The sequence below is a fragment of the Oncorhynchus kisutch genome, linkage group LG14 (assembly GCF_002021735.2).
Source record: "Oncorhynchus kisutch isolate 150728-3 linkage group LG14, Okis_V2, whole genome shotgun sequence".
Taxonomy (NCBI): domain Eukaryota; kingdom Metazoa; phylum Chordata; class Actinopteri; order Salmoniformes; family Salmonidae; genus Oncorhynchus; species Oncorhynchus kisutch.
The window spans coordinates 53,071,575-53,090,206 of NC_034187.2; the positions used below are offsets into that span (position 1 = coordinate 53,071,575).

The window sequence follows — 18,632 nt, forward strand, 5'->3', positions numbered from 1 at the left end:
AGACGAGACACAGAGATGACAGTACTACCAGAGATGAGAACACAGAGAGGATGACACACAGAGAGCAGAGAGAGAGAACTTGAGATGAGACACTAGAGAGAGAGATGACTGATTACTGAGGAGGCACAAGAAGATGAGCAGACAGAGATGACAGAGAGACAAAGAGACAACCCTTCTAACAGACGCCACTGCGGAAAACGCCCATTCTAAACAATGCACTGGGGAAAACGCCACTCTAAACAGCGCACCTGGGAAAACACCACCCTAAACAGCGCACCTGGGAAAACACCACCTAAACAGCGCACCTGGGAAAAACACCAACCCTAAACAGAGCACCTGGGGAAAACACCACCCTAAAACAGAGCACCCTGGGAAAACACCACCCTAAACAGCGCACCTGGGAAAACACCATCCTGAACAGCGCACCTGGGAAAACACACCCTAAATGGGGCACCTGGGAAAACACCACCCTAAATGGGCACCTGGGAAACAAGTGTGGCAATAGGCCTAGCTTGATTGAGTTGCAGCTGTCAGTGAAAAGCATGTTAAAATACAGTATGTGTTTAGATAATGTGAGTATATAATTGAAAATGTTAAGACAAGAAGAAGGGGAGGGGTATGTGGCGAAGACCTAGGGGAGTCTCTATACAGAATGGAGCAGTGGTCTCCCGACAATTCTTGCCGATTCAGTGTTTCATTGTGTGAATTGTATGCACTTTCATTTATATATTTTTTTATCAATTCCACATTACATACAGTGCCTTCGGAAAGTATTCAGACCCACATTTTGTTACATTACAGCCTTATCTTACAATGGATTAAATAAATAAAAAATCTTCAGCAATCTACACACAATACCCCATAATGACAAAGTGAAAAAAGGGTTTGTAGAAAATCTGCAGAGAAGAAGGGGAGAAACTCCCCAAATACAAGTGTGCCATGCTTGTAGCGTCATACCCAAGAAGACTGCTACCCAAGGTGCTTCAACAAAGTACTGAGGAAAGGGTCTGAATACGTACACTACCGTTCAAAAGTTTGGGGTCACTTAGAAATGTCCATGTTTTTGAAAGAAAAGCACAGTTTTTTGCCAATTAAAATAACATCAAATTGATCAGAAATAAAGTGTAGACATTGATAATGTTATAAATGACCATTGTAGCTGGAAACGGCAGGTTTTTATGGAATATCTACATAGGCGTACAGCTGTTAATGCATTTATTAATTACAGTCATTTACCGTTCTCATTCTCTGAGTGGAAATGTTGTTTGCAGAGTTCACAATCCGCTAAACTTGTGAGAAACAAGTTTTGGTTTATTTCATAACCGTAATTTACGAGATCTGTAAATATTTCATTGTCTTTTGTTTGGAGTGCTTCATGTGAGCAATGAGCACGTGTCTGGTTTCTGTCCTGATAATATTGAGGGAGCCCGCGCACCTGAGCACGCATAGAAGTACCTGGCCTGCTGCGAAGAAATGTAGGGAAGTGTTTTTAAAAAAAAACATCCATTGTGAATGACAATATATTAAAACTATAGTTCCTCACAGTAAGCTATTTGAAAAATCTTTCCTACAATCTCCCACTCAGTAATCCCCAATCTTCAGTGTGAAAGAGCAATGGAAGTTATAGGCCTACTGCTGCATTGGCCTATAGGCTATGAGTTCCATGCATTCATTTATTTGCTGCCAATGGATCACGGTTGTATAATGGTGTATCAATGTGCCCATATGGCAGAGGCTGGTGAACTTGCATTAGTTTACTTTTAACTTCGAGATTTTTATCATTTTAATTCAGATTTTTAGGATTAACCATGTGACAATGATTTTGAGAAACTAAAAAGTTATTGAAATTAAACTGCTCCACGACAATCACAACTGGCATGCAAAACGGTAGAAATGGTAGGATAAATTGTAAGATTCTCCAAACTTAAAAGTCACGCCCTGCCTATGAAGTCTTTATCAAATAATTTCCTCCAGGTTTCCATGGTCGGATTTTGCCTATAGGCTACTTTGAAGCAAGGTAAGACATGCGCCTCATAATATGAAATAAAACATTCAGGTTTCAATGAATTTAAAATATGTTTTCATAATGCATAAAGCCTCCAGCGCACATTATAAAGTGGTGGGTGACGAGCTGAGAGCCTGTTGCCTAAACTTTAATGGTGAATGGGAGGCGTGCATCAATTAACAGTTGAGAAATAAAAATAGTAGCTCCTTTTAACCCTGCACCAAAACGGTTTTTAACACAGGACTTTATTCAGAATTGTTGCCCAATGAATAGGTTGATAAAAGCACGTTTTACTCCAGGAACAACCAGCTGAGGAGCTGCAGGAGCAATCCCGCTCAAAATGGGCTCTGTACGCTGTACGTGTGTGATCGTTGTGTTTGGATAAAGAAGATAAATGATGACTAACGATCTCATTTTGGTTGGCACCAGTTTTATTCATCAGCTTTTAATTGGTTTCTATCGGCCAAAAGCAGATGTGTGTCTGAAATGTGATAACCAAATACAAATCCCAACATTGGAACAAAAAACTGAAACCTTGTCAAATGTATCAAAAGGTGTCGTGCCGACGTCTATAAAATAATGTAATAACGTGCAATTCAAGCCACGTGTATCTGTGGTGTCTTTGGGGGTAGAATAACCCAACTGAAACTGCTGAGAGACAGAGTGAGCAGTCCCACAATAGAGTGATCATTATGTAGTGTCCTCACCTGTCTGGTTACGACACACTGCTGCCAAGGTCCTTTTGTCAAAAGTGATTGAGTGTTGGTTACCGTGGCAATTATCCAGACTGTTTCTGTGTCGAGTGTGCTTTTTCCATTAGCGACTAGGATTTGGTTGTAAAAAACACTAGTCCATTCTAAAGGGCATGACTGGCATGATTCATAAGGCATACTACCAGTAAACTTCACCTTTGGGACTCATTCACTGTATCACAATTCCAGTGGGTCAGAAGTTTACATACACTAAGTTGACTGTGCCTTTAAACAGCTTGGGAAATGCCAGAAAATGATGTCATGGCTTTAGAAGCTTCTGATAGGCTAATTGACATCATTTGAGGCAACTGGAGGTGTACCCGTGGATGTATTTCAAGGCCTACCTTCAAACTCAGTGCCTCTTTGCTTGACAACATGAGAAAATCAAAAGAAATCAGCCAAAACCTCAGAAAAACAAATTGTAGACCTCCACAAGTCTGGTTCATTCTTGGGAGCAATTTCCAAACACCTGAAGTTACCATGTTAATCTGTACAAACAATAGTATGCAAGTATAAAACACCACTCCTAGAGATGAACGTACTTCGATGCAAAAAGGAAACAGGTACAAAAGTATCTATATCCACAGTAAAACGAGTCCTATATCGACATAACCTGAAAGGCCGCTCAGCAAGGAAGATGCCACTGCCCCAAACCGCCATAAAAAAGCCAGACTACAGTTTGAAACTGCACATGGGGACAAAGATCGTACTTATTGGAGAAATGTCCTCCGGTCTGACGGAACACAAATAGAATTGTTTGGCTATAATGACCATCGTTATGTTTGGAGGAAAAAAGGGGAGGCTTGCAAGCCAAAGATCACCATCCCAATCGTGAAGCACGGGGGTGGCAGCGTCATGTTGTGGGGGTGCTTTTCTGCAGGAGGGACTGGTGCACTTCACAAAATAGATGGCATCGTGAGGCAGGAAAATTATGTGGATATATTGAAGCAAAATCTTAAGTTAAGCTTGGTCACAAATGGGTCTTCCAAATGGACAATGACCCCAAGCATACTTCCAAAGTTGTGGCAAAATGGTTTAAGGACAACAAAGTCAAGGTATTGGAGTGGGCAGAACTGAACAGAACTTGTGGGCAGAACTGAAAAAGCGTATGCAAGCAAGGAGGCCTACAAACCTGACTCAGTTACACCAGCTCTGTCAGGAGGAATGGGCCAAAATTCACCCAACTTATTGTGGGAAGCATGTGGAAGGCTACACACAACGTTTGACACAAGTTAAACAATTTAAAGGCAATGCTACCAAATACTAATTGAGTGTATGTAAACTTCTGACCCACTGGGAATGCGATGAAATAAATAAAAGCTGAAATAAATCATTCTCTACTATTATTCATTTCACATTCTTAAAATAAAGTGGTGATCCTAACTGACCTAAGACAAGGAATTTTTACTTGGATTAAATGTCAGTTTAATGTAGTTTAATGTATTTGCCTAAGGTGTATGTAAACTTCAACTCTTACGTGACATTAATGAAAACTACCCATCCAGGTAGTATGAGGGGCATAATTAATCTTGGCACAGGGTTATGTTTTCTTTTCTTATATGATTTTTACGAGTCTCTATCGCACTTCTCTTCCCAGCGATCTATCTGTCGAATCCTGCTTTGGATGCCACACCTCGTCTTTTGTATCTTCATCTCTTGTTTACCTTAAGTTCGACCTCTGTTTACTGGTGGATCAGACAGAGCTGAGTCAACAGTCTGGCCCGGGAGAGGAAGAGGGAGGGAGATGGAGGGGTAACAATGATTAAGTCTTCTCTTATACCCGCTGTTCCGTTAATCTCTCTTACACAAGACTGTGAACAGTCTGAACGGATCATGCTGAGCCTACAAGACGTTCTGTAAGCACATTCCCCCCCTGCAGCGCTTGGCTTGAGGTTGACACCTGATCTGCATGGTGGAAGGTGGTGAGGCGTGGGTACATGATGGAACTGACAGCATTCACTCGATTAATCAGAGACACAGAGGGAAAGAGAGAGTGGGGGATGTACTAAACTATTGGTAAAGACTTGAGTAACTGATCTGTCAGTCAACCTTCTGCTCAAGTGACAGGATTTCACAGTTGCAGGCACTAAAAAGTTAGGTCACTCCGTGGTATTGGCAGAACAATTGCGGCAATGCATTTCCAACGTGTGGAACGGTTGCTTCCATACCCCGCTCGTCCCCGCTTTTGTGAATTTAGTTGAATTTAGTTGAAAACATCTCTTTGCCGTGTGGACCTACTGTATGCCTGGCATTTCAATCAACGTCACATTTAAGCCAAGTAAAAATTCCCTGTCTTAGGTCAGTTAGGATCACCACTTTATTTTAAGAATGTGAAATGAATAATAGTAGAGGGAATTATTTATTTCAGCTTTTATTTCTTTCATCACATTCCCAGTGGGTCAGAAGTTTACATACACTCAATTAGTATTAGGTAGCATTGCCTGCTAATTCACTACTTTTCACACTGACACAGTAATAAACAGCTCTAACATTACAGACTTCACTGTCATGGTGCACAGTAGAGGTCTGCATGGACCAATTTCTTCGTCCCGCTCCCGCAGCTCTCTGTTCGACTCCCACCCGCTACAACTGGTAAAACAAAACAACCGCAGTCCCGCAATGTTATTTTAGGCGTATGTGACACAGCTCACTTGACAGCCATGGTCCCAGCAATTTTGCGCCCTATAGGTAATATCAAATGCGATCAATTCACAAATGGTGTCCAGGGCACAGCTGGGAGCTGAGGGGGGTCGGTAGCAGGCGGCAACAGTGAGAGACTTATTTCTGGAGAGAGTAATTTTCAAAATTAGTAGTTCGAACTGTTTGGGTATGGACCTGGAAAGTATGACATTACTTTGCAGGCTATCTCTGCAGTAGACTGCAACTCCTCCCCCTTTGGCAGTTCTATCTTGACAGACGAGGTTATAGTTGGGTATGGAAATCTCTGAATTTTTGGTGGCCTTCCTGAGCCAGGATTCAGACACAGCAAGGACATCAGGGTTAGCAGAGTGTGCTAAAGCAGTGAGTAAAACAAACTTAGGGAGGAGGCTTCTGATGTTGACATGCATGAAACCAAGGCTTTTTCGATCACAGAAGTCAACAAATGAGGGTGCCTGGGGACATGCAGGGCCTGGGTTTACCTCCACATCACCCGCGAAACAGAGAAGGAGTAGTATGAGGGTGCGGCTAAAGGCTATCAAAACTGGTCGCCTAGAGCGTTGGGGACAGAGAATAAGAGGAGCAGGTTTCTGGGCATGGTAGAATATATTCAGGGCATAATGCGCAGACAGGGGTATGGTGGGGTGCGGGTACAGCGGAGGTAAGCCCAGGCACTGGGTGATGATGAGAGAGGTTGTATCTCTGGACATGCTGGTAGTAATGGGTGAGGTCACCGCATGTGTGGGAGGTGGGACAAAGGAGTTATCAGGGGTATGAAGAGTGGAACTAGGGGCTCCATTGTGAACTAGAACAATGATAACTAACCTGAACAACAGTATACAAGGCATATTGACATTTGAGAGAGACATACAGCGAGGCATACAGTAATCACAGGTGTTGAATTGGGAAAGCTAGCTAAAACAGTAGGTGAGACAACAACAGCTAATCAGCTAGCACAACAACAGCAGGTAAAATGGCGTTGACTAGGCAACGGGGCCAACAGATAAAACAAACAAGCAGAATGGAGTACCGTGATTAATGGACAGTCCAGCGTGCATCAGCTATGTAGCCAAGAGATCAGTGTCCAGGGGGCAGCGGTGGATGGGGCAGGGAAGCTGGACTGGCGAGTGTTATCCAGGTAAAAAAATAAAATAACAATGACTAAATAGCTTGTAGCTAGTTAGCTGGTTAGCTTCTGGAGGTTCTTGAGTGTGTTCTAAAAATAAAAAATAATAGCGATTCCGTATCACATTGGGTGAGGCAGGTTTCCGGAAGGTATAAACAAATTAAAAATCAAAAAGAGATAGAAAGTAAATATGGGTCCAGTGAGTGTTTGGGATGCGGCGATTCAGACGGTTTGCAGGCCTGTGCTAACAAGCTAACAGTTCGTAGGCCCGGGCTAAACAAGGTAGCAGTTAGCGGACCGGAGCTAGACAACTAGCAGTTAGTAGGCCGAATTAGCAAGCAGGGAGATAGCGAGGGCTAGAGAGTTAGCCTTTGGGGGACGTCGCGATGGGGTGAGTCTGTTTATTCCTCTTCATGCGGTGACATCGATAGACCGGTCGTGGGCCCGGGTATTGTAGCCCAGGAGTATGCTACGGTGGTAGCACAGGTGCTCTGGCCGGGCTAGCTTCAAGCTAAGTGGGTGGAAACGCTAGCCAGGAGTAATCATCCGGGGTTGCGGTTTAGCTAGATAGCTAGTTGTGAAGATCCAGCTGAAAAATGTTCCGTTTGCGGTGGGAATCCGGGGATGAAAAATAAATAGGTCCGTTATGCTCTGGTTAGAGTCGCGTTGTTCGAACTGGCGAGAGCTTTCCGAGCTAAAGGTTAGCTGATGACCGGTTAGCTGAAGACCGCTAGCATAGCTGGTGGTTAGCTGGCTAGCTTCAGTTGAGGGGTTCCGGTTCCAAAGTAAATATAAATACTTTAGGAAAAATAGCTACATTGGGTGAGGCGGGTTGCAGGAGAGTATTTGGAAGCTTAGGTTTAGCAAAGTGTTTTTAAAGAGATATGCGAAGAAAAATATGTAAAAAACGAAAAAGAAACGATATATACAAGGGACACGACACGACAGGACGACTTACTGCTACGCCATCTTGGACATGCAATGTGCCAACTCTGCAAAACACCCTACAGTTTGCATAGGACAAGTGCCAACATCTCAGTAGAATGCAGCCGGATAAAGCTCGAATGTATACTGTTATGGCATCTTTATCTTCCGAAATCGTCTGAAACCCTAACTCTTCAAAGAGTAATCTTAAATAGTCCCACAGAAACCAGACCCTTTTCGTGAACTAACACTCGCACTTGACTTTTGTCCCCACTTACTAGCCGTGAATAGGCTGATAGCTACTTTATTGAGGAAAAATCCTAAATGGCTCAAAGGGATGTCCTTGTCCCATCGCGCACTAGCAACTCCCGTGGCGGGCCGTGTTTCCTCCGACACATTGGTGTGGCTGGCTTCCGGGTTAAGTGGGCATTGTGTCAAGAAGCAGTGCGGCTTGGTTGGGTTGTGTTTCGGGGGATGCATGGTTCTCGACCTTCGCCTCTCCCGAGTCCGTACAAGAGTTGCAGCGATGAGACAAGACTGTAACTATCAATTGGATACCACGAAATTGTGGAGAAAAAGGGGTAATAGTTAAATAATAAATACAAAAAATAAATATATACACAGTTGAAGTCGGAGGTTTACATACACTTAGGTTGGAGTGATTAAAACTCGCTTTTCAACCACTCCACAAATTTCTTGTTAACAAACTATAGTTTTGGCATGTCGGTTAGGACATCAATTTTGTGCATGAAGTAATTATTCCAACAATTGTTTACAGACAGACTATTTCACTTATAATTCACCGTATCACAATTCAAGTGGGTCAGAAGTTTACATACACTAAGTTGACTGTGCCTTTAAACAGCTTGGAAAATTCCAGAAAATTATGTCATGGCTTTAGAAGCTTCTGACCATGCAGCCGTCATACCGCTCAGGAAGGAGACGCGTTCTGTCTGCTAGAGATTAACGTTATTTGGTGCAAAAAGTGCAAATCAATACCAGAACAACAGCAAAGGACCTTGTGAAGATGCTGGAGGAAACAGGTACAAAAGTATCTATATCCACAGTAAAACGAGTCCTATTGTCACGGTCTGACCATCGTTCGTGTGTGTTTTCCTTGTTTTAGTGTTGGTCAGGACGTGAGCTGGGTGGGCATTCTATGTTGTGTGTCTGGTTTGTCTATTTCTATGTTTGGCCTGATATGGTTCTCAATCAGAGGCAGGTGTTAGTCATTGTCTCTGATTGGGAACCATATTTAGGTTGCGTGTTTTGTGTTGGGTTTTGTGGGTGATTGTTCCTGTCTTTGTGTTTGTGGCACCAGATAGGACTGTTTTGGTTTTTTCACGTTTCTTGTTTTGTAGATTGTTGTACTTTCATCTTTATTAAAGATGCACAAAACTAACCACGCTGCATTTTGGTCCGCCTCTCTTTCCCCAGAAGAAAACCGTTACACCTATATCTACATAACTTGAAAGGCCGCTCAGCAAGGACGAAGCCACTGCTCCAAAATCGCCATAAAAAACCCAGACTACTGTTTGCAACTGCACATGGGGACAAAGATAATACTTTTTGGAGAAATGTCCTCTGGTCCGTTGAAGCAAAAAGAGAACTGTTTGGCCATAATGACCATCGTTATGTTTGGAGGAAAAAGGGGAGGCTTGCAAGCCAAAGATCACCATCCCAATCGTGAAGCATGGGGGTGGCAGCATCATGTTGTGGGGGTGCTTTGCTGCAGGAGGGACTCGTGCACTTCACAAAATAGATGGCATCGTGAGGCAGGAAAATTATGTGGATATATTGAAGCAAAATCTTAAGACATCAGTCAGGAAGTAAAATTTTGGTCGCAAATGGGCCTTCCAAATGGACAATGACCCCAAGCATACGTCCAAAGTTGTGGCAAAATGGCTTAACAAAGTCAAGGTATTGGAGTGGCCATCACAAAGCCCTGACCTCAATCCTATAGAAAGTTTGTGGGCAGAACTGAAAAAGCGTGTGCGAGTAAGGAGGCCTACAAACCTGACTCAGTTACAACAGCTCTGTCAGGAGGAATGGGACAAAATTCACCCAACTTATCTTAGGAAGCTTGTGGAAGGCTACCTGAAACATTTGACCCAAGTTAAACAATTTAAAGGCAATGCTACCAAATACTAATTGAGTGTGTGTAAACTTCTGACCCATTGGGAATGCGATGAAAGAAATAAAGCTGAAATAAATCACTCTTTACTATTATACTGATAATTCACATTCTTAAAATAAATTGGTGATCCTAACTGACCTAAGAAAGGGAATATTTACTGGGATTAAATGTCAGGAATTGTGAAAAACTGAGTTTAAATGTATTTGGCTAAAGTGTATGTAAACTTCCGACTTCAACTGTATATACAAAACAATACCCCCAAAATATAATGTGTGTTATAAATGTGTTAACACAATATTGTTAATCAACCAAATTGTTACTGAAATACATTATTTTTATGGTTTTATGCTCTTTTCGTTTAATACTTTGGGATGCTGGTGCTATGTCGGTTGACAGACTGCAGTAAAAAAAAATGTATTTGTCTATTTTTTGTGTGGTATCAATCAATGAAGGTGTTTGATTGGGGAATGGGGAAACATTTTCATGATGGGGAATGAATTAATCGATAAATGTGGGGAAACAGAAGACCTGAAAATGTGCGGTTTAAATTCCCCTGCCACATACGAGCCCTGGTTAGATTTCCTGTTGCAGCTTTCACTGTTTTACGTCACATTGGTGGCAGCGTTGGGATCCCGTCCAGCTCACATCTAGTTATGTGATCTAGTAGTGGGAAGCATTCTGTTTTACAACATTGTGTTGGGTGTAATTACATTGATATATCTAGTGAACAATGGATAAGCAACAATGGGCGTGATGCATAGACATACTGCAGGTGTGATCAAGCCTTTACATCAAAGTTGCCTGAAGATGAATGGAAAGTGCTATGCCCGGACCAGTTATTCAGAAGAAAAACCTCTGACTAGTTAACTTACCAGTGTGGACCCAAAACAAACACGTTCTACACATTGACAAAGGACCTGTTTAAAGTGTTTTTACAAACATGGTGTTCTTCTGTTACTGAAGCTTATACATCTAATAACCTGACAATGATCCACATCAGATGGGTGTGGATCACCCATATACCCGCCTGAGTGGCGCAGCAGTCTAAGGCACTGCATCTCAGTGCAAGACGCGTTACTGCAGTCCCTGGTTCAAATACGGGCTGCATCACATCTGTCTGTGATTGGGAATCCCATAGGGTGGCGCACAATTGGCACAGCCAAGACAAGAGTTGGCTATAACATGAGTACAAACAAAGTGAGTGTGTGTATAAGTGTGCAAGTGTTTGTGTGCATGTGTATGTATTTTTGGTGTGTATTATAATTTCCCATCATAAAAATGTATCCCCATTCCCCCATTCCCCAATCATTATGAAAGAAATTGTATCATGTACATGAAAAAGTGGATCCTTGTATTAAATGCATTATGAAGAAAATAGTGTAATGTAGGGTCCCCGAAATATGAAATACATTATCAACAAAATGGTGTAGGCCTACTGTTGCCTATGCGAAAAAAGGGCTTTTGACTACAAGTGCACTAGTATCCCAAAGTATTAAGCGAAAACAAGCATAAAAAACAGTATTTGCATTAATAAACCAAAAAAACAGTATAATGCTGCTATTATAATTATTTCAGGTGACAACCTGAACAATATTGATTTGTTAACACGTTTTTTTATATATAAATTAATGTGGGACATAAAATAAGGCAGTGTAGAACAACATTGGCCATCATGCAATGGGCACTCTAATAACTTTCAAAAGATTGTTCCAAAAATTTTCCCAAAATGTCCCCCCCCCCCCAAAAAAAATGTATTTACCTGTAAATTAAATCGCACAAATATGTGTGTCTTTTCACACAAATTAAGCTTCACAAAAACGCACAAAATCTGCTGAAATACTTTTTGGAATGTGAGACTGTTGAATGAGTTTAGCGTGCGATCTAAGCCTTGAGGACCATAGAGTGAATGATTGTGTGTGCGCTCACACATGCATGTGCATTCATGTCGTGCATGCCTGCGTGAATGTGTGTGTTGGCATGAAATAACTTGCTGATCAGGACCCGTCCTGAAAGCTATTATCATCAAGAGGCACACTGCAAAACATTGGCTTAACCCACTCACCTTGTAACCACAGCAACCCGAGCCACACAAGGAGTCACTTCTTTATTTCTAGAAGTTCTTATGAAGTCACCTCCCTCTTTTAGTGTCACCTGTATTCTTGTGTACTACTGTATTTATTAGAGACCTGAAGATGTGTATTATGGCAAGAGAGAATGCAGATGGAGAAGAACTATCTACATGAGAGGGGAGAACAGATATTGTACATACTGTAAACTGATCTTATGTATATGGCCATGGAACGTCACCCTAGACTCATTTCACTGCTCTCTCACACACCCTTTCGTTCAGCGAGGGCATCGGCATCACTGTGGTGGAACTCAATCAGTGAAAGGTAAAAAAGTAAAAAATAAAATCGAAACTCATCTGTATTCCAGAACTTCTATATAAACTAAGGCTCAAATGCTTAGTAGGCGTCTAAAACATTTGCATCCTGCATACCCAGGCTGAATTCCATTTCCCCTCCTCCTGTATTCTTCTCCTCTCACACCGTGTTCCCACAATCTCTCGCTAAGCATTATTTAAAAAATGAATGAAGCCAATGCTGAAATACATGTCCCAGACAAATACAACCGAAACCTAGTAAATGCCTCCATTTCCCTTACTCTAGACCCTGTCCCATTAGTCTTTTCCATGACTTACATCACACCCCCTTTACCATCCCCATGTTCCGAGTTTTCACGCAATCTCTTACTGAAATATTCTCCCTTCCATCGAAATCAATGCTAAAAAGAAATCCCCAGGTCAGTACTCACATAGGCGTCAGGGAAAGCCCTGTACTTGGGCACCAGGTTCTTCTCAGCCTCTGGACTGAAGTGAGATCCTCCATCGGGGGACCCTCCATGGGGGGACCCCATGTTGAACAGTGTTGAGTTCAGGCCTTCGTTACTGAAGGTCCTCTGCAGACCCAGACCAATAGAGCCCACAGAGCCCATGTTGCCATTGGAACCCATACCACCCAGCCCCGGGCTGAGCTTTAATACGGACTCATTAGCATTGGCGAAAGACCTGTAGATGTCCAGAGATGAGCTTGTGGGACTGAGAAGGCCTTCTCGGGTAGAGGTGAAGCTAGGGAGGGGAGGGGGCCTGATCATTCGACAGTTGGTGTCTGTGTTGTTTCCGGTTAAGGAGTCAGACATCCGGGAGGAGAAACGTTCGTAGCGGAAGTGGGTTGAAGGATCAGTTCCTGTTCCAGTTTGGGTTCCAACTCCAGATTTGAATCCAAGTCCGCTCCCAGACACATCAGCCATGCCCATACCAGGCCCTGAGCTCATGTGGTCCTGTTTAGGCCCTATGTCCGGTAGGGAGCCCGTAAGGAACAGAGAGGGCCGCTGGACTGGGCTATGGGCCTTGCCGTTCTCCTGTGATTGATCAATCGTTGCTGAACGATAGCTAGAGTAGAGGAGGGATCTGTCCAGGCGCGAGGGGTTTGGAGACTGGTTGCTGCTCCCTCCGTTTAGCAGGGGGGACGGCGAGTGCTCTGGGGAAGAGTCACTGCCCAAGGAGCTCTTCCTCATGACGATGCTGCTAAGAGCCGAGGCTCGGAGTGGGAGGTTGAGGCCTCCACGGTTCCAATGGTGGTCTCCAGCCTGCTGCTCCTGTTGCTGCTGCTGTTGGAGCTTCATCAACTCCAGAGGGGAATGCATCTCCTTGGGGGCACTCCAGTTGAGGCCAAGGTCTGCGGTCAGGTTGTAGCGGCTGTTGGGGCCCTCCAGCAGAGACCCAGGGGGCACCTGGGGAGATTTGGTATTGGTGGGGCTGGAGCTGGGGGTGTCCTCCTCGATGGAGGGCAGGGAGGAGATGATGGAGGGGGCGGTGGTCCCACGCAGCCTCCTCTGCCTCTGGGGAAGGTTAGGGATCATGCTCTTCAGGGTGTCCACCAGGCTCTCTATGTTGCAGTGATAGGGGGAGCCCGGCTCAGGGGTCACGGGAGAGGAAGAGGGGGAAGGGTCCGAGGAGGAGGGGGAAGGGAGCAGATCCACGCGGGTGGCCTTGTACTGTCCGGAGTAGGAGTCACTGCTGCAGTCCACGTTGTCAATGGTCTGACCTGCCGAGGAGAAGTTTGAGACTGGGAGTGATTGCAAGTCACAGCCTGACTTTATCTTCCTTGCCATGGACTCTCCCTCCCTCCCCTCTTGCTCTACCTCTCTCTCTCTCTGTCCTGCAGGTGCAGTGGCTAGCTCCTCCTCCCACACCCTCCTACTCCCCCTGCCTGTTCCTGCCTCTGGCTCGCTACTCTCCCGGGTCAACTGAACTTCGCTCCTGTCACTCAACCAGCGGCCGTTACCAGGGGAACGGGGTGTCTCTGAGGAGAGGGAGGACAAGCCAGGTTCTTGGAATGGCGGCCCGAGAGAGGTGAGTTGTCGTGTGTACACAGAGAGGGAGGGGGAGAGGGAAGAGTAGTGTCCATCGTATGTGGACACTCTTGACTCATCCGACTGAGAGTCAGAGCGCCAGGTCTCCCCTTTGGGTTCGAAAGTAGTTTGCACCCCCTCGTACAAGTTCCTCCATTTGTATTCTGGTGCGACTGGACCTAGGTCACTTTCAGTTCTATTCGGTTCGTTGATCGTGCTTTCTCTGTAGTCCACACTGTCTTCAGTGTGGTCTGTGGTGTCATTGTCAGTGACCAGGGAAACTTTGCGGAAGCCCTGTTTTGATTTGCCCATGCCCTTGTGGGTGGGAGAGGGTCTTAGAGTGAGAGTGGAACTGTATGACTTCATCTCGCTGTCTGACTCCAGATCAGCCACTATCTGCTGAATTTCTGAATCGGAGTCCTCAGAGTCTTCTAAAGCTGTACTGTTAACAGCTGAAGCATCCAGAGACCTAAACAGGTCGAAGACAAACAGACAGAATGACACGTATGTTAATAATTGTCATTGACCAACCATGGAAGTGTGTTAAGGACTGTTTTTGTCAAGAGGTGGTGATTATCTAGACGAGCTATGCAAATTATAGAGGTGAACTTTAGGTATGCAGAATTGGGTGTACTGTAAAAAGTGTTAAGAAGCTAGGCTACATGCTTAACAGTTGCATTCACTGTGGTGGGCCAATTTATATTTTCTTCCTAAAACGTACAGTGAGGCACAAAAAAGAATGCACACAGAACTTATATAATGTCAACAGCTCCACAGACTCTTTCCGTGCCTAAAGGCCTACACACATTGCAACAATGTGGTTTAAAACGGAGATTTTTGCTTGTGTTTGCAATGTTCCATGAAGAGTTGATGAAAGCTTAAAAGGTTACTTGAAAAAGTCAACAAGTTTCAAATGATACCATGCCCAACCCACTGTCGTCATGCTGCTGTCGATTTAACTCTGTTAAATCACTTTTGAACTTGAACGTCACAGGTTAACTATCAGGCAATGTTGAAATGACTTTGAAATGAATCACCATTTTTTCCCTCACCTCCAAATGGGCCAAAGAACTCTAGACAAAGTGTTGTTGAATCCCACAGTACTATTCCACACGTGTCAAATAACATTTCACAACTAATTACTGTTATGTTAAAGCTCTTTGCGTTGGGGAAACAGGCAGTGACATTAACCAAAGTGCCCTACCTACTCTTCACGGAAGGGGCGGGTCATTTCCAGGAGCAACGGAGAAGGTCATAAGATCAAACAATAGCAATGTGTTGCAATGAACCTAATCACACACCTGTTGGGCGTACAACCGGAGTTCTCTCATATGTCAAATCCAAACACACAGATATCAGACGTGTATTCCTCATAGGTCACTGTTGCATACTTACTACGTTTTGTCGGTATGACTAATAAATTGTCTTTTAGCAGCCTCGGTATCCCTTTAATTGGATAGTCCATCTGTAGATGCTCTACAGACTAGTCATTAACATTTCAACTAATTATCTACTAACCCTAACCTTTATCCTAACCCTAAAATCAACCCTACCCTAACCCTTATTCTAAACCTAACCGTAACCGTAACCTTAGCCAGCAGTCGCTTATCAACAGATAGTTTGTTGATAGTATGACCATGTACGAGAGCATCTACAGATGGACTATCCAAATAAAGTGTGACCGACGCTTTTATCCCAAAGAGACTTACAGAAACGTCAGCATTGACGGCGACACGTGTGTTCAGCATGTGGTCCACGTGGGAATTGAAACTACAACCCTGATGTTGCCAGCACCATGCTCTAACCAGAAACCTAACCATTTTGCTGTAGCCCTGAACCAACTCAGTGTTTTGTCAATCCTGGCCCTGTGGATCCAAAGGGGTGCACATTTGAGTTCTCTCCTCAGCACTCACACACTGCACTCACACACTGCACTCAACAAGCCTTTGACTTGAAACAGGTGTGCGAGTGCTGGGGAAAAAACAAAAATGTGCACCCATTTGGGTCACCAGGACCAGGATTTAGAAGCACGGAACTAGCTCACCTGATTCAGATAGTCAAGGGCTTGATAAATAGTTGACAATTGAACCAGGTTTGCCAGCCCTGGAATAGTTCAAATACATGGAACGGATTAGTGTCCCAGAGGAGAGGTTAGAAAACCCCTGCTCTAACATGGGGTTTCCCTAACTCTGTCCTGGGACTCCCATGGGTGCACATTCAGTTTATTTTTTTTAAACGATCTAGAACTACACAACTGATTCAAATAACCAACTCATCATCAAGCTTTGATGATTTGAATCCGCCGTGTAGTGCTAGGACAAAAACCAAAACATGCACTCATGGGGGAACCCCAGGACCGAGTTTGGAAAACCTTGCTCTGACCCACTGAACCATTAGAACCACTGACCACGTTTACATGTGCACAGTATTCCGGATAGTAGCTCAAAACTCGCTTAAATTCTTATTCGGAATAAGCTGTTTACATGCACCTTTGATATCCCGCTCATGAGTATCCCTGTGTCCATGAATAAACAGAATATTCCTCATTAAGTATGTGGGTTAAATGGAATAGTAAGTGAAATATGGACACAGACTGCAGGCCTATAACATTTCACATGTAGATTAATATAATATGAATTCCTGCAGAATTTTGAATTTTTTGCAGTGATATTATAAAACATATGTTAATTTTGTCTAAGGAATAGGAGTGGAGAAATATGATTTCTTTCTTTCAGCATCTCTTAAAACCTCTACGGGATCGGCGCCTCCATACCGGGACGGTTGTTGCTAACGTGTGCTAATGTGTCTACAATGACGTTGTCAGTAACATCCAACAATCCAGGACATAGACATGTCTTACATGAGCAGAAAGTTTCAATTCTTGTTAATCTAACTGCACTGTCCAATTTACAGTAGCTATTACAGTGATAAAATACAATGTTTTGTTTGAGGAGAGTGCACAACAACAACAAAACCTTTATCACAGCCACTGGTTTGATACATTCACCTCTGAAGGTAAATAATGTACTTATATTCAGTAATCTTGCTCTGATATGTCATCCTGAGGGTCCCAGAGATAAAATGTAGCATAGTTTTGTTTGATAAAATAAATTGTTATATTCAAATGTAGGAACTGGGTTCTAAAGTCTGAATCCCTGCCGTTTCTGGCAGTACCCAAGTAATCACCAATTCTGAGCCCAGCTGCACGTGACCGGATCGCCAACAGTAAAGTATAGTAAATGAATTATAGTAGGCTAAATTATAATGGTGGATCGAACTGCGCAGGTAGCCAACTTTTTGAAGTGATTTGTTTGACAATCAGATGAAAACATCATCACACAACATCCATGATATGCGAAACTGAGCCTGAGCACACCTCAAAAATAACAGTAAACGGAACAGGACGTTTACGTGCCACAGTATCCCGTCTTAGATCAGCATAGCCCAGGCATCATATCCTGGTTTCTCATAACCTGGGATACAAGCTTTTTCCACTTATTGTAAACGGGATATGATGTTTATATGCGTCAACTCAAAAATAGAATACTTGAGTATCCCAAATAATAATGGCATATTGGTGTTCATGTAAACACGGTCACTGACTCAAGATTAGACGAAGCAGAAGCCTTTTCAATTAGCGGTCAACAAAAAGTAGTCGGCCTGTTCAAACACGCAGGGTCTCTCACCAGGGTCAGTTACAACTAGACTGATTCGTCATAAAGTGCACAATGTGCAAACTACTAGAGCTCTCAGACTCAACTCTGGACCTCGAAGCCAGTTTCAATGCATTTTTTTCCCCCATTGTCCCCCGTCTAATCAGAGACTGATTTAGAACTGGGACAGACACCAGATGTGTGCAATTAATTATCAGGAAGAACAGAAAACCAGCAGGCTTTGGACTTTGTAGGGTAAGAGTTGAATACTCCTGTACTAGAAAAACAAGTGGAGTGACAACACAGACGTAAGCATCCAATCTAAACTCAAAAAAAGAAAAGAAACGGACCCTTTTCAGGGCCATTTCAAAGATAATTCTTAAAACTTCAAATAACTTCACAGATCTTCATGGTAAAGGGTTTAAACACTGTTTCCCACGCTTGTTCAATGAACCATGAACAATTCATGAACATGCACCTGTGGAACGGTCGTTAAGACACTAACAGCTTACAGACGGTAGGCAATTAAGGTCGCAGTTATGAAAACTTAGGACACTAAAGAGGCCTTTCTACTGACTCTGAAAAACACCAAAAGAAAGATGCCCAGGGTCCCTGCTCATCTGCGTGAACGTGCCTTAGGCATGCTGCAAGGAGGCATGAGGACTGCAGATGTGGCCAGGGCAATAAATTGCAATGTCCGTACTGTGAGACGCCTTAGACAACGCTACAGGGAGACAGGTACAGGATGGCAACAACAACTGCCCAAGTTACACCAGGAACGCACAATCCCTCCATCAGTGCTCAGACTGTCCACAATAGGCTGAGAGAGGCTGGACTGAGGGCTTGTAGGCCTCAGGTCCTTACCAAACATCACCGGCAACAACGTCGCCTATGGGCGCAAACCCACGATCGTTGGACCAGACAGGACTGGCAAAAAGTGCTCTTCACTGACGAGTCGTGGTTT

At 43.7% G+C, this 18,632-nt stretch overlaps 1 protein-coding gene across 1 annotated transcript in view; it reads right to left on the bottom strand.

Moving 5' to 3' along the window:
* Positions 1-12,386: 12,386 nt before the first annotated feature.
* The window catches only part of LOC116353457 (uncharacterized), a 46,484-nt gene continuing 40,238 nt past the window's right edge, over positions 12,387-18,632 (bottom strand). Inside the window, exon 4 of the mRNA XM_031789223.1 lies at positions 12,387-14,484. Coding sequence (XP_031645083.1) covers positions 12,387-14,484 — 2,098 coding nt within the window. The remainder of the gene's footprint in view (positions 14,485-18,632) is intronic.